General features: G+C 28.6%; 1 protein-coding gene across 1 annotated transcript in view; it reads right to left on the bottom strand.

Moving 5' to 3' along the window:
• Positions 1-11: 11 nt before the first annotated feature.
• LOC113376565 (WD repeat and FYVE domain-containing protein 3) overlaps positions 12-20,597 on the bottom strand; it is a 36,784-nt gene continuing 16,198 nt past the window's right edge. Inside the window, exons 32-47 of the mRNA XM_026616525.1 lie at positions 19,574-19,832; positions 18,967-19,299; positions 18,270-18,511; positions 17,097-17,352; positions 16,186-16,404; positions 14,122-14,401; positions 10,064-10,298; positions 7,651-7,880; positions 7,218-7,471; positions 6,379-6,612; positions 5,299-5,490; positions 3,765-3,870; positions 2,386-2,664; positions 2,071-2,259; positions 1,270-1,519; positions 12-267 (exon numbers count right to left, since the gene is read on the bottom strand). Of these exons, the coding sequence (XP_026472310.1) occupies positions 102-267; positions 1,270-1,519; positions 2,071-2,259; positions 2,386-2,664; positions 3,765-3,870; positions 5,299-5,490; positions 6,379-6,612; positions 7,218-7,471; positions 7,651-7,880; positions 10,064-10,298; positions 14,122-14,401; positions 16,186-16,404; positions 17,097-17,352; positions 18,270-18,511; positions 18,967-19,299; positions 19,574-19,832 (3,724 nt within the window). The 3' untranslated portion in view covers positions 12-101. The remainder of the gene's footprint in view (positions 268-1,269; positions 1,520-2,070; positions 2,260-2,385; positions 2,665-3,764; positions 3,871-5,298; positions 5,491-6,378; positions 6,613-7,217; positions 7,472-7,650; positions 7,881-10,063; positions 10,299-14,121; positions 14,402-16,185; positions 16,405-17,096; positions 17,353-18,269; positions 18,512-18,966; positions 19,300-19,573; positions 19,833-20,597) is intronic.

Genomic DNA, 20,597 nt, shown 5'->3' with positions numbered 1-20,597 from the left:
TGTATGCGCTTTTTGGTCTGTGTATGAGCATATATTCATGGTCTCCCTACTGGTAAATTTGCCACTAATGACAGTACTGATAATTAAATAATTAACTTGATTTATTTAATTTTCTGAGACTTTTTGAGCAATCCGTAGCAATTCTGACAGACGCGTACTGGTCTAAGAATCCGAAGACGCGATATCTCAGATTCAAATCGGCTGCATTTGCTGCAAAAAACCTGGCCGCAGTTACGACAGTGGTGTTTTCGTTCGTATATAGTGAACCTGATTAATTTAAATAAAAATTCGTTTATATAATTCGCAAATATATAACAATAAATTGAAACAACACGTTAAAATTGATTAAATAACTAATTATCAATCTTCAATTGATGACGCAAATATTTCTAGATTATTATTAAATAATATTCTTACTAAATTTCATAATCATATTACTGTTGTAAAATGCTTGCAACTAAGTTCAAAATATAAGAGAGACTTCACAACTCACTTTTACTTACTTTTTTATTATTTCTGCTTCACAAAGTTGGACAACTTTCCTATTGTAAACATTTGCTTAGCCAACTAAATAGTTCTATTTAATGATGTAATTTATAACTGTCAGGCAAAATATAGCCGCGGTACGACTTAGATTGTGGTGCGACTTGTGCAACCTTACCCTACTTGGTAAGTATGAAATAATATCTTCAACTCTTCATTATAAAAAAAGCCAATTGTTACAATGTTAGTTAATGTTATTGAAAAATGAGGCATATCGAGCATCGTAGTTGGCAAAAAAATGCCCAGACCAGATCTATAGCAAAAACTAATCAATAAGATTTATATATATATATATATATATATAATATATATATATATATATATATATATATATATATACATGTGCGCGTGTGCGTGCTTTAGATTTCAAAAAATTGAGCCTACAAAATTCAAAATACTTTTGCTATCAATGAAAATTTAAAAAAAAATTACTGTTAATTATATTATGTGCCGATGAAAATGTATGAAAATCATTTTTTAACTGAAATTAATTCTAAATTTTTTGAAAGTTTATACAATTGTTGAAAGCGATTCTTTTGCATACAATTTAATATAACCTCATTATATTATGTGCCGATGAAAATTTATGAAAATAATTTTTTTACAGAAATTAATTCTAAATTTTTTTTAAATTTATACAATTTTTGTAAGCAATTCTTTTGCATACGATTTAATATAATCGAATTATATTTTAAAAGTCGCGCAAGAAAAATTTTTAAATGTTACCTTATTTGACATCCATTACATGAATCTGCTCCTTCATCTTTGAGCCAATGATCTGCCATACCACGACCAGGCTGTTCTGCCACACTCCAAGAAAATATCCTGCCTCTAGCATCCCCCACATAGAGAGAGCGGTGATCTTTTGAAACTGACAATGCTGTCACACTGGCTGGTTCAGTATTATCTTTTCTATCGTAAGCTGTATGCATTGTTAATTTGCTTCTAAACACTAGTTGCCTTTGCCATTTAAATCCTAAAATAAATAATAAACCCATATTCAAAAATTGAGTGAAGGTACGGTTGTGCCAGAGTACAGTTGTGACAGTCATCATAACAGCTATATACTGATTTTGAGATAGGATCCCAAAAAGAAAGATGAAGTATGATTGTTTGAATGAGTTCCCATTATTGTTTTCAGTCCAGCCTTACATTAACATAATCAGTAGGCCGCATTGCTTTTATAGATTCCAAAGTAAGTTTTTACGTTCAAATTTCAAACATAGTGCAAAATCGATTGTGTTAACTATCATAATTCACAAACTTTGAAATTTAACTCAGTTCCCGGACTTAGCGTTTTGTGAAAGCTCACTTATTTTTCTTAAAATATTAATATATATTTTTGTGTATATTACATGAATTATAGCTGTAATTTAATAAAATCTAGTTAAAAGTATTTGGAATATTAAAAGACTGTTGGCAAAAATTAGCAATGAACCATGTAATAACATTTTAAAAGAATAATGTGTGACTTATAAAAGCACTAAAGAAATATCTTATTGTTGCGGATAGTATAGCTATACACACCCTCCCTCAGTATATTTTCCTGATTTTGAACTTTTGGTTTATCATTGTCTACTACAACAAATGAATCCGTGAGACTAGTATCTGATTTACTAGATCTCATTGTCGAGCCAGAGGTTGGTTCTGAGTCCAATGAGCGTGATGCTTCATTGTCTACACTATTTACATATTCTGTATCAGATCTACCTCCATCTAAAAGGAAGAAAAATTTATTAAAAACGTAATTATACATTTATTATAAACATATTATCATGTATAATAATTTTTAAAATTTTGTATAAGCATTTTCAATAAAAATTTGAAACATTTAAAACGTACATTCAGATTTTCTATACATTGGATTAGCACGAGATTTCCTTCTCATTACAACAGGGTCTGGTTGAATAATTTTCTCCCCTTCATCTGATTTTGTATGCGCTTCAATTAAATCATTTGACAAATTCTTTTCCAGTTTACTTGCTTCTTGCATCTGTGTTGCACTTTCATCATCACTGCATGTTTCTTTCTCTTCATGAAAAGTTTTAGCCTCTTTGCTTGTTGTATCAGTGCATAAATCTGATAAACTGCTTTCAGATCCGGATTTATTGATTGAATCACCTATAATTTATTTAAATATATACATATATATATATATATATATATATATATTTATATATAATTATATATATTCTTGAAATTCTCCATGTAAAACATTAAATAATAAATTACATAAATTATATATATATAAAACGTTATATATATATAAAACTTTGAAAAAACGAGTGTTTTTAACACAATATTAGTGATATGGATATATAAATTATTACAGGTAAATAATTTTTGCTTCTAAATTTTAAATAAAACCTTTTTTAGATACTTTTCTTTACTATTTACACTGGTACATATTCCATTCCTTTATCATTTTTCTAAATAATCTGTAATAACCATCATTAATTAATGTTAGTCCATAGTTTTATAAAACATTGTCTTTGACAGAATAAACCTGATGATGGAACGTATCTAGTTCCGAAACGTCGTTATTAAACATCTTCAAAAAAACAAATTGTTTTTTATTATTGGATTTACTGTTAGGAAAAGAAACAATCAATATATATATATATATATATATATATATATATATCTTGAGGATTTTTTGTTCGACTTTGAAACATATTGAAATGAATAAAACAGCCAATGTAGAGAATTTATTTTAATTTTTTATACGTTTCGAGACTAGATGTGTCTCATCATTCAGCAGATCAGGAAAAACTTTACTAACACATTTTACAACACCACAATTACATGATACTACTGTAGGAAAGCAAAAATAATTTAAGAAAAGACCGAAAAAGGGTAAATGTAAAATTGTATAAATGCTATGCTATCTGTTAAAAACAAATAATTATGTGTTTTATACAATTTTACATTTACCTTTTTCGGTCTTTTCTTAAATTATTTTTGCTTTCCTACAGTAGTATCATGTGATTGTGGTATTGTAAAATGTGTTAGTAAAGTTTTTTCCTGATCTGCTGAATGATGGGACACATCTAGTCTCGAAACATATAAAAAATTAAAATAAATTTTCTACATTTGACGCATTGGCTGTTTTATTCATTTCAATATATATATATATATATATATATATATATATATATATATATATATGTGTGTGTGTGTGTGTGTGTGTGTGTGTATGAAAGTCTGATGCTTGTTTTTACCAATTTTTATTTCAGTCTTTGTTTGGGATTCCAAAAAGTTATCCTTCAGAACGTCTTCATCATTTGGATCCACACATGGAACCTGTACATATTCCATAGACCACATCTATATAAAAATACATAGATTAACACATAACATCAATATGATTTTTAAAACTAACTAAACATATTTTTAATGCGATATATTAAAAATAAAATCATAATTGTAAAAAATTTATAATATTGTTCTTTATTTAGCATTTGCTCTCTTATAAAATACAGTGGCGCCCCGACTTACGAGCGACCTACCATACGAGTTGCTTTCACATATGAGCAAAATTCAAGATACGAGCTTTGACCAAGAAAGAATTTTCTCGTAAAGTGTTAATGGCAAAATAAAAATATGAAAAATTTTCTCAGTTGGAAATTTCATAGAAATATTTTGGCTGTTTAATGATAATAAATTATTTTATTGTTAGTCATTTCAATTATACTACTGTATAGAAATATGAGTAAGACTTTATTTAAAACTTTTGAAATCTTATCTATTCTTCTAAATCTAATTCATCCCCCTCAAAATAATCCCTCCCGGATGCAATGCTTGTGGCCGCCCGTTTTTGATGTGATTCGCCTTCAACGCGCTCTCAACTTTCTTTGAACAATGTATGCCAATCAAAAACACTTGCTCTTGACATTAACTTCTCATCAAAAACTTTCTGCAGCATAAAATTTCGAACACAAAATTCAATGCTTCTTCTTTGATAATAATTTTAGACATAAAAATCAAAGAAACAACTTTTTTGACTTTCCGTAGGGTGACTAATATGAATCGAAGATAAACGTTTCTATATATCTTTATGTTTTAAATCCTTCTGAACATTCCTACTGACAAGAAGGCATGCTGATTAGTTTTTGCTAGAGGCAGGTCCAGCCTTTCCAAAATACAGGTCAAAAAGTGCCAAAAATGGTAATTCAGTTTTTGAGAAAACGCAGCGTCCGATTTCAATAATTCAGAAAACATTTTATTTGTTTTCAAAAAATTTAAAGCTTTTTTAAAAAAAATAATTTTTGGTACTGAAAGTTCAGCAATTTGCCTTAAGGCACAATACCATTTACCGCTAGTTTACGTTTGCCAATAGCAAGAAACTATTAAAAAATATGAAGACGAGCTTAACACATCATAGATAAAGGGCATACCTCAAGATAAAGGCTTTACAATAATTTATAAGCAGTTTTCAAAGCTCTAAAAGTTTGTGGGTAAAACCACCCCAAAAAAATTGCAATAGTTAGACCATCAAAGTTGTTTAATGAAAAATGTCTAACTCATTTCCACAATATCATGAATGACAAAAAAAAACAATAAATAAATTAATAAATATTAAACTTATTTTTAATATCCAAAAATCTTAATAAAACCTACAGAAATAGAACGAATTAATAGTATTTCAATATATTTATAAGGAAAACAAGTGCTTTGAGATGCGAGCATGGTTACAAAACAAATTAAAATCGTATGTCAGGGTACCACTGCATATTTCAATATTTATCATCATACTCTAGCAACGCCATCAGTGGATCCTGTCATAATAACATTTGAAGCATCCCACTCATGTGTTTGTGAAAAGGCGACACATAGAATTTGTTGCATTCTATCAGCACGACCAACGCAAGTGTTCACGCAGGCCAATTCATCACCATTAATACTCCAGACATGCAACCAAGTGGCGGCACATGTCGCAATATCTCCCTGAAATTATTTAAATTAATAAAATTACAAAAGTTTCAAAATATATTTGCATGGAAACTAAATTCATGCATCAAACAGGAAAAAAATATATTAATCTCGCATTCATATGAACTACAGACTATTAAAAAAAATATCAAAATAGCAACCGTCTGAATAAAAAAATATTCTTTTTACAACTTTCTTTGATGTTCTCGTTTTCTTTAAAACAATAAAAATCGAAATTTGGGGATGAGCGTTCCCAAACAGCCCATACTGATGAGAAGTCCAGTAGTAATCTAAGTAAATCGGTCCAGTAGTAGTTGAAAAATAATCGGTATCGAATTGAAGTTTCGCATTTTAAGTTTCGCGTAACGAATATATTTTGGTATGTAAGTCCAAATCAAAAAGTTCAGAAACTCATTGTTAATTTGAGTTTCATCGAGTCAATAAGTGTTCTGATGATAAAATCTAGTAAGTTGTAACTGCCAAAACTTTACCTCACAGAGGAGATTATCATGCTATATATCCGAAATAATTTAAATTTTAAAAAATCATTAAAATACCCTCTTAACTTTTCATATTTTTGTTTTATTATTATTGCGACAATTATGATTTTTTGTTATTCACAGATAATTGCAGAATTTTTGATTTTTGATTTTTAAATGATTTATTTTGGGAATGAAAAATGATTATAAAAATATTAATTAGTTCATCTTGCCTAATTCATTAGTTTGAACCAATTAGTAAACAATATAAAATGCTTAAGAAATACTGCAGTGCTTATTGGTAAAAATAGAACAATGAAAAAAAATTAATTATAGATATTTGAACCCGACCATAAATTGCTCCTTAATGCCGAGCTAATATTATTCTTTACAAATTAAGTAAATTACAATATAAATATTTTACCGTAAGATTATTCACTGTAACTGCAGCAACTGGTCCCACATGACCAATTAGTTGACGGACAAAAATACCTCTGCACAAATCCCAAACAATAGCTGTAGCATCACGAGAACCAGAAACTATAACATTATATGCAGAACTTGAAGCTAAACATGTAACTGCATCAGTATGACCATATAAGCTCTGTTTAACACTCAATTGTTTGCGCCGTGATTCGTATTGCCAAACAGTCACAACCTTTTTGAAAATGAATTAATATCATTATATGATGATAATATTATTTTCAAATGATACACGTTAATAAAATAAAATTAGTTTTTCTGATGTAATAGAGAAAACCCACAAAAATAAAAACTTTGATATTCAAATATTATTCAATCTAGTTTTATAAAGCATTATGCTTTAAGGGTAATTGCTCCAACTTTCTGTTATATATACAAACATAAGATGAGGTAAATATATTTTTAAAAAAAGTGAATTTCCTGAATATTTTGAATTTTACATATTTTTTTTTTCAAAAACATAGTTTTTGTTTTTCACACAATCGAGGTACAAATTATCACTACATAAAGGTCAAAGTTCCTATAGACTAATCTATAAGTACTATAGCCTAGCTAGTTTTTATGGCCTTATATAATCCATTCATTTTTATTATTCATACATTTAGTTTTGTTTGTTTATCTTCCCAATAATAATGTTTAAAGAACTTTTTGGTTTTAATTGCTATGTTGGATTATGAGTTCAACATACTATATATTTATATAAATCATTTGTTTAATAGTTGTATGATGTATAGTAGACACAATTATTATTTATTTTATAGAGACATTTTTAGCGCTTACCGAACTGGTTCCGGCTGTAACAATTAATTTTGGCGATGGGCAAACACATGCCATAATTTCTCCACTGTTTTGAACTACAGATTCACAAACAAAAACTGCTTTATCATTTTCATAATGTCCAATCCTCAGGGAATGATCGGCAAACCCCCAAGCAACATATTTATTGTATGATGGTGGGATTAAAACTTTATTCTGTTCTACAGCCAGAACCGTCTTCTCAGGTTGGAGTATCTGACCTACTTCTCCTTTGACTTCTGAAATTTTATTATATTGTAATATCATAAAATAATAACTTGAAAACGCACTGATGTAATATCAATAGATAACAATATTCACAGTGGTTTAGAACAAAACATTTCACTATCATATCATTATTTTAACTAATCCTGCATTAAAATTCAAGCAATAATAATAATGTTTAAATTAAACATACCTTTAATAGGTTGAAGAGATGGCTTTAAATTATCTAAATTATGAAAGAATAATTTATCAGTTATAAGAGAAGGACTAAAAGTTGAATGCAGTGGCCCAGGATCTAATACTGAATTTCTGTTACTAGTCATCTTCTTGCATGGATGTGGTTTACGAAACAATTGCTTAGGAATTTGTCCAAAATTATTTATAAATCCTATAGTAGCATTCTTTTTCAGAGGATCATCAATACTGTAAGATATAAAATAAAATAAAAACATCAGAACACAAAATTGAGTACACATTCTGAATATACATGCATAAATATTTATATATATATATATATATATATATGTATATATATATATATATATATATATATATATATATTGTATGATTCTGAATTTGATGTTGACATATGTATTAACAAAGTCTAATAATCGGGCATAACATCAATAAAAAACATGAATTTCTTTCAAAAATTTATTTTAAATCCATACGTTTCGGCTAAAATCCTAGCCTTCATTCAGTGGAAACTAAAAATAAAATTAAAAACTAAAACAATTGAATTGGAGTGAAAAGAAAAAAATAAAATAGTAATTAGTACTTACAATTAGTTGATCTTAGTGTTAAATTGGAAAATTTTAATAATCCATGGTATTAGGATATGGTAATGCACTACACTATGTATTATAAACATTAACTTGAAATTACACAATATTTTCACAAAATACTGATTTGAAAAAATCACAAATGGATAGTGCGTTATTCGTAGACTGGTTGAAGATGTAATGGAGAAAAACATTTTTTAAAAAATATTTTTACCAAGATTCTGCACATGTGTGGAACGAATTGTAAATCCTTTGCGCGAACGCTTTTATTGTTTTGTAAGAAATTTGGAAATGTTATCTAAATAGAAGAGATTTGTGTCGCACAGCGTGTTGAGTTCATTCCGTTTATTTATTGTCTTATTGTTATAAATAGTTAAAAAAGATCCCTCTATAATTCTTCGTTTAAATAAATTTTGTTCAAATTGTAGTACAGTCGGATTAGAAAAGTCCATATTGTGTTTTAAAGTGTATATATGGTCTGCAAGAACAGTTTTGAATTGTTTGGGTTTTTTTGAATTGTTTTTATGTTGTTGTAACCGTTTATTGAGGTTCTGGCTAGTTTCTCCTATGTAAATTAAATTACAGTCTAAACAATTTATTTGATAGACGAGATTTCTGAGTCGTTCAATATTAAATGGGGTTTTTGTCTTGGTAAAAACAGTGCTAGTAGTTGTACTAAAATTGGTTACAAGTCGAAGTCCAGATTCATAAAAAAGTTTTTTCCAAGGAACATACAATTCTTTAATGTATGGCAAACATATTACACCAGAATGAGTTTCTGAGTCAGGTAAATCGTTATGTACTGTGCAATTGTCCATTTTATTCAAAAGGTACGTTCGTCTGTTACTAGTTACGGAATTTATAAGTTTTAGGGGATAAGAGTTATCTGTTAAAATTTTTGTAATTAATTTGATGTTGTTGTCCCAAAATGTTTTGTCCGATAGAAGTATTGCGTGGTCCGTTAGATTTATTATAGTACCTATTTTCATTTTGAGTGGATGATAAGAAAAGTGATTAAGGGATCGTCCGGAGTTAGTTGGTTTTTGGTACCAGTTTGTTATTAGTTTGTTATCTGTAGTACGTATAAGTTTTATGTCTAAGAAACTTATCGAGTTCATTGTCTCCAATTCCACTGTAAATTTTAATTTTTTATTGACGTTATTAAATTGATCAATTATCATAGTGACATCATCACTAGGGATACAAGTGATAATGTCATCTACATAACGGTAATAAAAAATATGTTTATTGTAATTTTTAAAAATTGTATTTTCAAGGAGTTGTAAGGATATTTCTGCTAGAGATGGACTTGCTGGGGACCCCATTGGCGCCCCAAAAATTTGATAATAGAAAGAGCCATTGAATTCAAAATAAGTGTTAGAGACAATGAACTTGACGGTTTCCCTGAACCAGTGTAAAGATAAAGAAGTCAACGGGAAAATTTCATTCCATCGGATTGTTATTGCGTCTAAAATAAGGTCTAGGGGTACATTAGTAAAAAGTGAGACTATATATATATATATATATATATATATATATATATATATATATAAAAATAGTTTTTCTGTTCACTACACTTATTTTGTATTAACTGATTTTGGTATAAATGTTATAATCGTTTCAACAAAATGAGTGAAAAATATCAAAGTGACATTAAATTTAGAGCAGAAAAGCATTTCTAAAACGTAAAAAAGTTGAATAATAAATATGTATCACAAAAAATAATTAAAAAAAAGTACGTAATTTGCTTTCATGAAGAAACATTTCTTTACATTCCCAAAAAGTTTAACTATTTCTAATTAATATACTTATTTCTTCACTTACTTATATATATCAACATTGCCTTCATAAAACAAATGATGAAACACATTAACAGCATCTACAGCTGCTTGCCCTTGTTGCTTATGTCCAAATATCAGATCAATCCATAAATGTAAATTCTGACTAACATAATTGCACTCCAAGGCTAAGCGATGCATTCTTATAAATTCTCGAGGGTCTTGTTTGGCCCACGGTGGTAAAACTATATCACCTAATGACACTCCACTCTGTTTAGAACCTAAAATTGTAAACACATACTTGTAACTAGCCACTTCAAGGGTTTAACATAACATATTAGTAAACAAAAAATATACTATTAAGAGCTTTTATTCGACAAAGTAAAAATATTTTAAAATAATTAAATAAACATTGCATTTAAATTTTTCATGATTATACAAATATATATATATATATATATATATATATATATATACAGTGAAAGATCTTTATTCTCTTTATTCCAAAACCTTCAGTTCTTTTATCAAATACTTTAATTTTCAAGAAAATATACATTGGAAAGTTTTTTTAAAAAACAATCCTAATATCTTAGCAACAAGAGCTGATAAAAGCAATGTCACAGTTATTGTAGATAGACACACAGATCTGGAGAAAGGTTCAAACTTAGTATATGATCCTAATACTTACATTCCAATTATATCCGACCCGACGGAACGCATAAACCGTTTCTTCCACAAGCTAATTAACAATTTAGTGACAAATAAGCAAATTACGAAAGTTCTTTCATTCTCTTTAAATTGAATCCCTACAATACCAAATTGTATGACCTCCTTAAAATCTATATACAAGACCTTGTGTTCAGACCCATAAACCATAATATTCTATAACAGCTAGATGGAACGAAATTTTCTGTCACGTAACACTTTCTTTACCTAGGATTTTGGAATCCGTCAAAGTCATAATTTCGAACACTTACTCTGAATTAAATGACCAATTTTATCTTCAAATTTTTGGCACCCTATGGGTTCTTCCATTTCCCCCTGGCCGAATTGTTACAAAACCTAGAAACTAGAATTTTTAATTCTATCAACATAGATGCTAACTTCTATTACAGATATGTAGCTGACATTATTACTTGTATCTCTACTCAAAATTATGATTTATTACTATATACTTTCAATTCATTTAACAATAATTTAAAACTTAGTTTTGAAAAACAACTAGATAATTCTACTAGTTTCTTAGATGACAAAATCATTAAAATCGCAGATAATCTCATTCTCACTAATTGTTACCAAAAACCTACTTGATGAGGTAATTATTTAAATAAAAACAGGAACTAATCATTAATCTAGATACCCATGCTATCCTCCTTTCGGACGAACAATTTTGCTCCTCCAATTTAATTTATTCATTAAAATCCTCATCTGCAACTCCTATCCTCCACATCTAATAAAATCCGTTATTAACTTCTCGAATGGGGAAAGGTTCGTTTTCGCGACAAAATCCGATTTGCTAACTTTATGTTTTCAAGTCATTCTGAATCTATTGAGACCAATTTTGGAAAAAGTATTTTGTGTATGTGTATATGGCTGTGTGCATGACCAATTTTGGAAAAAGTATTTTTGTGTGTGTGTATGACCAATTTTGGAAAAATTATTTTTGAGTGTGTATGTGAGCCGATTTATGACCTTTCGTTGACGTTTACTCAAAAACAGCTAAACCGGTTTCAAAAATTTAAATAACAACTCGATGATGACTAGCGATTTTCAATTCTGTGCGCTGATCAGTAGCTGTTTCTTTGTAATTACTAAAAAAGTGTAAAGTCTTTCGTCCACGTCTTAGCCCACAATTCTGAATCGATTTTAAAAATTCAGAAACCGTTCGAAAGATATTGATTGGGAATCGTGCGGATTAGTTTTTGGTAAAGATCGGCCGGATTTTTTACGGTCTTACAGACAAGTCGTTTAATTTAAAAAAAAAAATCATTAAAGTTTAAAAAATTTAGTAGTTTTTATTGGCGTTTGTCAAAATTAGACCTTTCATCGAAAAATTCGTACGCGTTTTAGCCAAAAATTCTGAATCGATTTTAAAAATTCAAAAACAATTCTGGACAAATATTGGCTGAGCCGTTTCTTAGTAATTAACTGTTAAAAAAAAAATTCATTGAATCATTTTATATTGATAGATGATACGAATACATATACTAAAATATTACGGTCCTACGACAAGTCGTTTGCTTTTAAAAATTCATGTTTCTAACGAATATACTAAATATTACGGTCCTACGACAATTCGTTTACTTTTAAAAATTCATCAAAATTTGAAAAAATATGTTTGCCAAAATTTGTATCAAAAGTCGCTTCTGTGATGTAATATGTCAAAATTTGAACAAATTTAAAAACCATTGGAATAAATTCGATAAGAAAGGGCCGTTTCATAAAATTGAACATGACAATAAAGTTCATGCTCCTGCATATCCTACGAAATTGGTTGAATTATATAAATTCATTAAAATTTGGAATAATAAGCTACAAGGACACACAAGCACGTGTTCGTGCACTATAATTAATATAATTACAGATATTATAAATGTGTTTGAGAGATATATAAATTGGAAATTGTAATGTTTAGATTTAAGTGAAACAACACAGTAGAAAATTTTATCTAAATCTCAATTTCGGTTGATTAAGTTAATTATTTTTCCTTAGCAAAATGCCACTTTCAACTAATTAATACGATTTGAAAGCTTCTATATTAAGGTTTGTGTATAACAAATTTTAATCAATTATACGCAGTAGTTTTGGGGTGGTGCCACTTTAAATACATAAATAATGAAGCAGCATTTTCGACATGGTTTACTTGTTTGCTATAAAAAAGGTAAAAATGATGCTTGAGTTAAAATGAAATAAATTGACTAATGTGGATAGAAATGACCCGTTGATAGTACGACAGCTCTAAAAATGGTTAGCCTAATTTCATTCCGGGTATTTTAATGTCAAAGACGCACCAAGGTTAAGACGCGAGAAATGGCGAATAACAATACCTAAAATCTGAGTGAGTTTAAATTTATCAAATTCAACAGTTTATGATTACTTAAAAAGTCAGGAATTACCCTTGAAGCTCAATGTATGTTTTGGACCGGCCGTGGTCCCGTGGTGAGAACGTGGGCTTTCAAATCCTATTCCCCGGTTCGAATCCACCTCGCTCAGTTCGGTACCAAAGCAGCTTCATACCAAATTTTCATTTGAAATCTTGGATTTCAAATAGGATAACGGAAAATGGCATTTCGTGGGCATAAAAGCCCACATAGCTCTAGCGGTAACATGTCCCTTGGAAGTAAAGGGGTAATCAGATATCGCTCGAAAATGAGAAGGAAGTCGAATTTTACCCCTAAACTGTATATAGAAAAATATAAGGACTCTGACTTTGTGCGTCCATGATTGAGTGCAGTTTAACTCAACACACAGATCTGCCTTTGGAAGAAATATCCATTAAGAAACTTTTTAAAAAATATGTAATAAACAGTAAAAATATGTAAGAAAAATTAAAAAATAAGAAGTAGTGAAGTTTTAAAAAAATATCTATATGTAATGTAATTAAATGTCTGACTATAAAAATTTCTTCAAGAAATTAAAAAAACTGTTCGAAGTGATCAACCCATAGACCACCCCATTGAGCTTTTTCATTAACTTTGAAAAATCTTAATCGAAATTCATTCAAAAATGTTCACTGAAAGAAATCGAGATGATAAATGATGTAATTGATATCATTTTTCGTACGAAATTGAGGCTTGTGGTAAGATACAAAATTTAGGGCTTTATGTACTTTTTATATAAGCATTGAAAAAAAATGACTCAAAAAATATAAGAAAAGTCTTCTTGGTTCTTCAACTGGTTTCAATTAGAATATGCGAAAACCTGTCCGGCCAACCCAACATACCCAATATTTTCTCAAATTTTCATGGCGATTGGATGTATGGTTTATGAATGCATAACTATTACACCCACAGCCATATTTATATATATATATATATATATATATATATATATATATATAATCAGAAAAAAATAAGTGTGCTAGATTAAAATCAAATCAAATACCTAAATCAAATTGATTTGAGTTGCATAAAAATTCTGGCAAATAGAAAAATTCTGGTATCAGTTCTTTGACATCAGCCATATTGTTTTTAGAGGCAGACAACCAGGCTTCTTTCATGCTGTGAAACATTCGATCTGCCAGATCGAAATGTCCGCCCTGTAGGCGCAAAAAGTGTTGCGTGAAAGGCTCCATTCGAACTAAGTACGAACACACAATCATAGCGCTACTGTAATGTGTGCCGTAGTGATAAGGAGGAGTCTCGCCGTGAGGATCATCCCATTCCTGAAACAAAAAATGATTTTATTATTTATGAAAATATCTAATTCCAATTTGAAAGACATTTTCCCACAGAAAAAGCTCACCAAACTTTACAAACTTTATTTTTAACTTCCCATAGGATAAATTAGCAATCGTCCAAAAGTCGAGAATGAAAATTTTTGCATATCTTCACGTTCTAGAGGTTTCTGAACACTTTGGCATACCTTAGAAAAAATTGATGTATGTGTGTATGTGTTACGTGAATACAATTTTTCGTTCAAGATTTCGGGCTTACGGATCAACCGATTTGAATTATTCAAAAAACAATAGATTCTTATTGATAGGGTGCCGATTAGTTTTTGACAAAGACAGGTCTGGCCGTTTCGGAGCAAAAACGGTATACCGGTATATCCAATTAGATCGATTAAAAATACATTCAATTCGTAATCACGATAAGATGTGCTGATTAGATTTTTGCAAAAGCAGGTCCAGCTGTTTCAAAGATATGAAGCAAAAAGTCAAAAAATAGCAGTTATTGAAAGAACGGATCATCTGATTAGAATGATCCAAAAAACATTTTGCTTGTGTTGATAGTGAGAAGCAATGATTAATTTTTGGGAAAGGCAAACAAAAACCCCTTTTAATATCGAACGACTTAGAAATCTCGTCTACCAAATTAATTGTCTAGATTGTAATTTAATTTACATAGGAAAAACAAGCCAGAACTTAATGAAACGTTTACAACAACATAAAAATAATTGAAAAAATCCGAAGCAATTTAAAACTATGATAGCAGAGCATATTTATACTTTAAAACACAATATGGACTTTTCTAACCCGACTGTACTACAATTCAAACAAAATTTATTCAAACAAAGAATTATAGAAGGATCTTTTTTAACTATTTTCAGCAATAAAACAATAAATAAACGGAATGAACTTAACACGTTGTGCGACACAAATCTTTTTTATTTAGATAGTGTTTCCAAATTTCTCACAAAACAATAAAAAAATTCGCAATTCGTTCCACACATGAGTAGAATCTTGGTAAAAAATATTTTTTAAAAAAGTCCTTTCTCCATTATACCTTCAACCAGTCTACGAACAACACATTATCTAATTGTGATTTTTTAAATTAGTATTTTGTGAAAATATTGTGTAATGCATTACCATATCCTGATACCATGGATTATTAAAATTTTCCACTAAGATTAACTAATTGTAAGCACTTTTACTATTTTATTTTTTCTTTTCACTCCAATTCAGTTGTTTTAGTTTTTAATTTTATTTTTAGTTTCTACTGAATGAAGGCTAGGATCATAGCCGAAACGTATAGATTTAAAATAAATTTTTGAAAGAAATTCATTTTTTTATTGATGTTATGTCCGATTACTGGACTTATATTATATATTATATTACTGGACTTATATAATAATTTATATTATAATAATATATTAATTATATATATATATATATTATAATTATTTATATTATAATAATATATTAATTATATATATATATATATATATATATATATTATTTATATTATAATAATATATATATATATATATATATATATATATATATAATACTTCATTAAACATATTCACAATATGAACATAAATAAATAATAATAATTTAAAAGATATTGTAATAAATTTTATCAAATAAGGTGTTCATGCAATATGTTAATAAATAAAATACCACATACACGTAACTTTGCCTTGTAATTTAACTAAATTGTAAATATTAAATAAGAAATGCATACAAATAAAATGTAAGCATATAATAATATAAAACTAACTAACCTTATATCTTTTCTTAAACTGCTCCAATCGATCGAAACTTTGGGCACCCATGGGTTTGGAGAAATCACGAAATGTATTTGGATTTGTTAAATCCAATTCCTCAGAATCATAATCGGCCAAAATCCATGGAAATACAGGATATTGCATAAGATCATTATAGGAACGTCCAGCTAATGTATTTAAATGCATTAAATATTGGAAATTTGATATCTCTCCTCTCTGAAAAAAAACCATATATTTAAATTTCAAATAAGAATAGATTAAATTGTTTTATTGGAATCTAAAAGCTAATGTATTTAAATGTCCGATTACTGGCCTAAAAATATGAAGGCCTAAAAATAGTTTGTCAATAAATATTCAAGTAAAGCAAATTATTTCAATTAATTCAATTATTCAGATTTGGCACAAAATGTCATATATCTATACAGTTTTAAATTTATTTGTTGCAGCTAAACAAATTAATGACAACAATTAATTGATAATTGATGGTATTCATCAAATGTGTCCATAGTAGTTTGAAATTTAATTATATTTTTGTTAGAAATAAAGCAAATAAATAAAAAATAATCACTACAACAAGAATAGTTTAAAATTGTATATAGCCATATATTTAAAGAGTTGTAAAAAAAACAACTTAAAAAAAATATGATTGCGTTATAAAAATTTTTTTGGACAATTATCAACTTAGATGATATATAATAATTGACTGGTCCAACTTATCTTGTATTAGTTATTTAGTTTCCATGAATTTACAGGTTTTAACACAAAATCATTACAAACTCGACAATATTATTTGAAAATTCATTTAAAAATGAGGAAATGCGGTTAAGCTGTTTAGCACTCAGTATTAAAAAAACTTGATTAAATCGGTTCATTAGAGCCGATAAATTTTAATTATTCTTATTAATTACCACCCATCGTTGCGTGACCGAGGTCTCCCCAATCAGATTACTAAGCAACCCCGCCGCTTGTTCTACATTGGCCGTTCTTTTTTGACCAGCCACAGATTGTTGGGCACAATCAGATATCTCCGTAGCAGTTACCATGAATCTCTGATACACTTTGTTCCTGACTTTTCGTGGAAATGCCAACAAATAGTTCCTACCGTCACCAGAAAATACTTCTAATGCCATAGGTTGAAGCAAATAACGTCTTTTATGAACCTCTCTATAAATAATGTTTGAAAATATTCAATTACCAATATAGATCAGCTCTGTAACACTATAATGATTTTTATTTGATTTTGTAAATAAAAGCAATACTTGATTTAATCAAATAATGCAATATTGAAAATTAATGTCAAAAATATTTTCATTTAACTAAAAATTGATAAATATAAACATAATAATAAATTTAATTTATGTATTACTTCTTGTTGAAAGTTAAGATCTTCTGTTCTTGCTTATTGCTACCATAAAATTGATTAATAAGAGTTGTGACAAAACTACAGATATCAAATATCAGAAATCAAACAAATATATATATTTTCTATGATTATTACTAGGCTTGCAATAAATAGTATATTCGCCAAAATACCGAATACCAAATATTCGGCATACTCCAGAGACCGAATTCCGAATATTCGGCAACTAGGTTTATACCATTTATACAATTCGACCGAATGCCGAATACTTTAACAACATATGTGACTGGGAAACAAATGAAAAAAAAATAGGGTCAAGAAAAAAGTTCGAAGATTTTTTCCCGATAGACTTTTCTACTTTCTTTTACTATTAGGTATTGAACCGAAAAGTAAGTTGCTATTCGGTATCCAAATATTCGGTGCAAAGCCTAATTATTACCCTTTACAATCAAACAACAGTGTCATGTTGGAAATTCATACGTTTTTTAATTTATCTTAAATGTATTTTTATGATAAAACATGAAAAACAAGATATATTCCAAATATGTGTATAACATTATTTTTAGATCAATATCATCTGTAAAATAATAACTTTAAAACCTACAACCAGCTCGAGAGTTATGTAAGGTTCCAGTAAAAATTATTAATATTCAAGGCATCACTATATCACATAAAATATTAGACAAAATAAACTACATAATGTTGGAAATATAGTTCTCACCTTATGTCGTCATATGAAAATTTGGAGCATTGCCGTATTGTTGAGGTAGATGTTTTAGAAGTATTTGGATTTGGAAGTATCGGTTCATATACATCAGCAGATAAACCATCGATATCTCTTATTTCTCTATTTTTAAGTAAGGTAAATCCATCAATAACATAACAGTGCTCTTTGCCAAATAAAAGTAAGCCTTCGACGGTATCCAAACCTTGAATACGCGCGCATCGGAACATATAACTGACCTGCATAAAATATAAAATTGTATATATTAATAAGTAAATAAATGATAGTAGTATTATATATCCTTCCAAAAGAAGCAAATTGTCAATTTTAGTAAATCTACAACATAAAACTAAAATAAATATTTATAACAGATTATAAAAATTAATAACATAGTGTTTACAATTTTTCTTAGGTTTTAACTAAAGGTGGTATTCTAGAGGTATGAAGTTTTGAAAGGCGTACTATATTTTTTTCCAAGGTATTAATGAATTTTCAGAGAATATAAAAAAATAAAAGGTAATAATATGTATATATATATATATATATATATATATATGTATATATATATGTATATATATATATATATATATATATATATATATCTAAATAAAATGTAGCACAAGCCCTTGTTTAATAATATTAAGATTTCAAAATATTTATAACCCATTTAAAAATGTAGCATTTCTATTTATACCTTTTCATCATATTCCAATAACCTTAATAAAGTTTGATTATCAGGAATGGGAACTTGTTCTTCTTCTTCTGTATCTTCAGCATCTTCATTGGGTTCTGATTGATGCCTAGTCAAGGCCATTGGATTCATATGTTGATTATCATTCGAGTTATTGTTTTCATGACATAGGGCAATAGCATTGCCAGTAGAATTTGAATTTAATATACCACTGTCAGCATTTAATTCAATACTGGTTGATTTCTCTGGCTCAAAAAGACTATGATGATATTTTTGATATTGCAGAAAGTATTTCTTGCTGTCTAAGCTGGTAGCAACTTTGTATTTTAATTGTCGCTGTAAATTGTAAGCAATATGGCATCTGACAATTGAAAAAAATATTTAATATGCGATGAAATGCATGTAATTTTCTAATCAATTTCAATAACATACTTTTAGTGCAGTATATGTAAAATACTTACAATAAATATAATGATTGCAATATAATTCATTGCTAGTTCTGCAATGATCACTCAATTATGGATAAATAAATCAATTTTAAACAAAAAAATATTTTTATTTAAAATATGTATTATTGGCAAACTAGTAAAATTAATTCAAATTCACTTACATTATCAGGCAATTCCAATTCGGGGCGATAAGGATAATGGATATAAAACATATCATTTCTCATCATTTTTTTTCGCATTCTACAAGGTCCTTCAGTCATGTCCAACATCCATTTACTAAAGGGAGGCGGTAAAGTGGGACCCCAAAGACCGCGTTCTCTAGTTAATTCAATTTCAGTCTGCTGCCATTCCTGATGCACGTAACGTTGAGTATGCGAATTTGTGTGCACATGTTGAGCACGACGCATTTCAATCAGATCCCTTAAAAGTATATAAAAATATTACGCTCATGCATATAATTCTGAAAATATTAAATATACTAATATCTGTGCCTCGTGCACAGTACAAGACGAATGAAACGTGCATTTGACTGCAAATTGGGCAGTCCCTGGTTCAAAACCGGGTATCACTCATCAAGACTACATGAAAAATATGTGCAAAAAAGAATGAATTTATTACCAAATTTCAAACCCCCGGTGTTCTCTATTAAAACTATTAGAATAATAAGTGAAAATATAAATTTATTTAAAAAGTTTAACATATGGTGCTGCCATTTGCTATTTATTTAAAGGCAGATCACATGAAGATATAGCTCGGTGATAGAGCATTCGACTGCAGATCGAGAGGTCACATGTGCTCTGATATTGCTGCTTAAATAATATGTGGAAGTATAAATTTGTTTAAAATTTCTAACATTTTGCTGAGAAACATGATATGGTTTCGCTATTTGCTTGAGTAATGGTCTCATGGGGATATAGCTCAGGGGTACGGCATTAAACTCTAGATCGCAGATCCCCGGTTCAAACCCAGGTGCTTAACATTCCTTGAATAATATATAGAAAAAAATGTATAAAATATTTACAAATTTTTTAATTTTGAACAGAAATAATGTTATATATTATTGCTATTCAGTATTTAGTAAAAATTATTATTGTTACTTCTAAAGTTTATTTTCAAAAAATTAACTGTAAAAGATATGTCGAATATGTGACCGTCACTTGACATACATGAATTAAACATAATAGT

Source organism: Ctenocephalides felis, unplaced genomic scaffold (assembly GCF_003426905.1).
Source record: "Ctenocephalides felis isolate EL2017-DRISC unplaced genomic scaffold, ASM342690v1 CF-g0.4_SCAFFOLD_01886, whole genome shotgun sequence".
NCBI lineage: Eukaryota > Metazoa > Arthropoda > Insecta > Siphonaptera > Pulicidae > Ctenocephalides > Ctenocephalides felis.
Note: the sequence above shows the minus strand (reverse complement) of the source record. Positions and strands in the feature narration are given on the sequence as shown.